This window comes from Camelina sativa, chromosome 16, assembly GCF_000633955.1.
Source record: "Camelina sativa cultivar DH55 chromosome 16, Cs, whole genome shotgun sequence".
NCBI lineage: Eukaryota > Viridiplantae > Streptophyta > Magnoliopsida > Brassicales > Brassicaceae > Camelina > Camelina sativa.
In genome coordinates this window covers 333244-336991 of record NC_025700.1, presented here as the reverse complement: position 1 = coordinate 336991, position 3748 = coordinate 333244, and the positions used below count along the sequence as shown (strand labels likewise).

The 3748-nt window shown below is 38.2% G+C and overlaps 1 protein-coding gene across 1 annotated transcript; it reads left to right on the top strand.

The window, feature by feature from the left end:
* LOC104749020 lies at positions 439-1238 on the top strand. The gene has a single exon (XM_010470597.2). It carries the CDS (start codon positions 604-606, stop codon positions 1003-1005), a length of 402 nt encoding a protein of 133 aa, XP_010468899.1. The 5' UTR covers positions 439-603; the 3' UTR covers positions 1006-1238.

The following is a 3748-nucleotide window of genomic DNA, read 5'->3' as shown; positions in this document are numbered from 1 at the left end:
GCCACATCATTATTAGCGTGAGACAATCTAACACTCATATTTTTGACACTTGGACGTACGCAGATCATGTAATTTGGTCTCTCAGACTTTCTAGAAGACATGAAACAAATTAGAGAGGAAAGAAAAGGAAACTCAAATTTAGGTATTGTTGGATCATTATTCTGTTTGAAATATAGTAATTAAGATAATGAGTGAAAATATAATTCTAGTTGCTAATAAGATAACAATTCAAGTATATATGGGATCAAATCAATAGTTTCTATTGTCATATGTATGAATTAGATTAATTTGCTTGTTTATCCATTAATTAATGGAACAGTACTACAACTCTATTTGACTGTTTTCAACTTACAAATTGCATACCTTCTAGAAACCGAATCCCACATAATCTATTTCTCTGTTAGGTTTTAGATTATAAAAATAATAACTTTATTAAAGCGCCCAAGAAATCTGATTTAGCAAGGTTATCTCTTCTTTTACCATCTTCTTAGATATATATATTACACATGTAATTTAAGAGAGATTTGTTTAAGCTTTGTGCCTGTGTTTTTGTCATTTTCCAAGAAACAAAGAAAAAGAAAAAGAAAAAAAAAATCAAGAAGAATGAACACGAAGAACAACGTCGTCGAAGTGTCACCATTTTTTCTGTTCGAAGCATCTGGGGATTCCGAGAGCCATCATCAGGAGGAACATGGCCACGAAGGCGATGATTCGAAAGGTCGTGAAGATCATGGTGATGATGCTGAGTCATGCAGGTGCGAGCCGTCGTCAACGAGTCAAAGGACGAGAAGGTCAACTGATCTGGACCTGGTTGGTCAAAAAGAAGAAGAAGGTGAAGTCGCCGGAGAGAATGAGGATCACGATGATGGAGAGGGAGAGGTGAATAGTTATCGGAGATGGTCGGAGAGGAGAGACCGTGATTCATCTTCGACGGGAAGTGAGGAGAGATTGGTTAGTGAGATTGAAAAGAACCGAGTGTTTTGGGAAGCTTGTTTGGCTTCTTAATAGTATTCTTTTGATTGACTTAGCAACAAAACAAAAATGATACTTATGACTAGTAGTATACACATAACATTATTTCAGGGTGTGTGTTTGAACGTATTGATTTAAAATACCTTTGTTTTCAGGGTGTGTGTTTGAATGTATTGATTTAAATACCTTTGTTCAATATTGTGATTTCTCGACATTTTTTACTTCCCTTTTTCCCGTTTATATATATAGTGTTTCAGTTCATCGTACGTAGAATAATTTGAGCTCTTTATTTTATGTTATCTTTAAAGCAATAGAAGATGTCTCTCTACAGAGCCCTCCCTTGCCATTGTTTAAAGATAAAATTCCTGCAAGAGAAAACAAAAAAAAGAATAAGTTCCAGATTCACATAGTTACGATCGAGTCTGTTCTAAAGTGATGAAGACTAAAAAAACCACATGAGCATCTATAATAATGGGAACCCTGCATATATCATCTTCAATCCAATCCATATAGAGAAACAACAAACAAACAAACAAAACCAAATTATCTCACTCTACACTTTTCAGTATTGCACCATGCGCAGAAAAGATATGTACCTTAGGCAGCAGCACATCACACATATCATAAGTTACATATAACTCTGAATTCAAATCTTCTAAGTAGCAGTATTGCAACAGGTGCAGAAAATATATTAGATGTGTACCTTGTGCAGCAGCTTCCTCTCTCTACTTCAGATCCTACACAAAGGCAAAATAAAGAATCAACCGAAAACAAAAGATACACAAGACAGAGACATCAATCATAAGTTGCATGTAACACTAAAGTCAAATTCTCCAAATAACAGTACTGCAAAAGGTGCAAAAAAGATATGTACCTTGTGCAGCAATATCCTCTTTCCGCTTCGGATCGTACAACGAGAGAAAATAAATCATCACCTGAAAAAAATACACAAGACACCTTTCAACGGCTTTCCTTAATCACAAAAAGTTGTAAAAGATGCCTCTTGAACAAAACGAAATTTCTTCAGGAACTGTAAAGGTGATGCTTGAGTAAAGTTTCACCTGCTTTCGTCGTTTAAGCTCAGCTTCTTTGGCTTGGAAGCTCATTCTCTTGCTTCTTCAAATCCTGTATACCTAACAATGAAAGGATAAAAAGCGAAAAATCATTCAAACTAATTCAAATATCCACCAAATCACATAAATGAACAATGTCTAGTCCACTTTCAATCAAACCCGTGTACCAGATCCCGGTAGTAGGTCAAGAGGAATGTCACCAGTACAACCATAGCCAAAATGATAGGCTGCAATACAAACCAGAAGGAACACTCCCTTGATACCAAAAGAATGTAGAAAAACAATCATTGTACACTCATAACAATTCAAAGGCGACTAGAAGAGCACCTAGCCACTGTTATAAGAATCAAATAATTATTACCAAGTACCAATTCAAGGATAAAAGTAAGGAATTTACGTATCACATATATATATATATATATATGTTATAAAACTTATTCATTCTTCAAACCATCAGTGAGAGTCAATAAATCATCGTTGGAATAGATACACACACATACCTCTTTCACAGAATCCAAGAGAAACATGCCTCAGCTTTTGCTGTTCTTCCCACCTACAATCAAAACAAATATGGTATCATAAAAAAGTCAGTCAAGAGTAGAACTGAAGGTCACTATAAATATTAAAAATTCAGTAAATAGTACCATAAACTTATAAAACACACCATTCCAATATTACCTTCTACCTTCCTGTTCAAAGGTATTGCTTTGAACTTTGCTGCCTTTTTGTTGCTCAAGTTACGCAGTAGTTTTTGCTTTATAAAGACAAGCTCTTAGCATTTTTTGCAGCATAAGGTGAGGCCTCCAAACATTGTTCTGTGTACGAGGAAAACAGATGCATGTCAGATGGCATGAAATCAAGTGTTTTATGCACACATAGAACTTTTTCTAAGGGTCAAAAGAAGTTACGTACCTGCTTAGAAACTTCCGTTAAAGCTATTGAAGATGACTCATGCATGCTGGTTCGTCCTTGCCATGGAGTTCCTGCAACCGTAAGAACCAAAAAAAAGGATTAGAATTGATGCATTGAATATAAAAAAAAAAAAAAAAAAAAAAGAGGATTACTATTGGTTGGGTAAACTTTAAACAGAACAAAGTAAAGAAAGGAAGAGTGGCGGGACAAACACTAAGTGAATACTTCAACACCTCAAGGCGAAAGGCGATAGTCAACCCTAGCTCCCGCCGTTGCCGTTCTCGGCGGCCGCACATCCCTCCTTCCGCGCAATGGCAAAGAAACGTCGTTCCCCGGCAAAACCTCCACCGAAGCCTCCTTCCTCCCGCCCCCCTCCTCCCCCGACTGCAGGTTCCATCGGTCCGTCAGTCTGTGCCCCGACGCTGAAGGAACCGCCAGCTCCCACAGTTTCGTCCCAGACTTCTCCGGTTTTCGAGGATAGCTCTGCCTCTGGAGTTGCTATCCCGGCCTCCAAGGCGAAATCAGATACGCCTCCCTTGGATTCAACATCTAAAACCCAGATCCTTGACTCAGTCTCGCTCCCTCAGGAGGACCAAGCCCAGTCCAAAGCTAGACCCCTCTGGGTCGATCTGTTAAAGGATCCCTCAGGTACGATGACAAAGAAAGGTGAGGTGTTCACACTTGAATCTGGTGAGTTGTGTGTCAAAATCCCAAATGAAGTTATCACCCGAAATCTTAAAAGATGGGAACCCTTCATCATTGGGCAATTCCATGGGAATCTCCCCCCAAGA

What these genes read in the sequence shown, in the direction of transcription:
- LOC104749020 (XM_010470597.2), top strand. Translation starts at nt 604, where the DNA reads ATGAACACGAAGAACAACGTCGTCGAAGTGTCACCATTTTTTCTGTTC.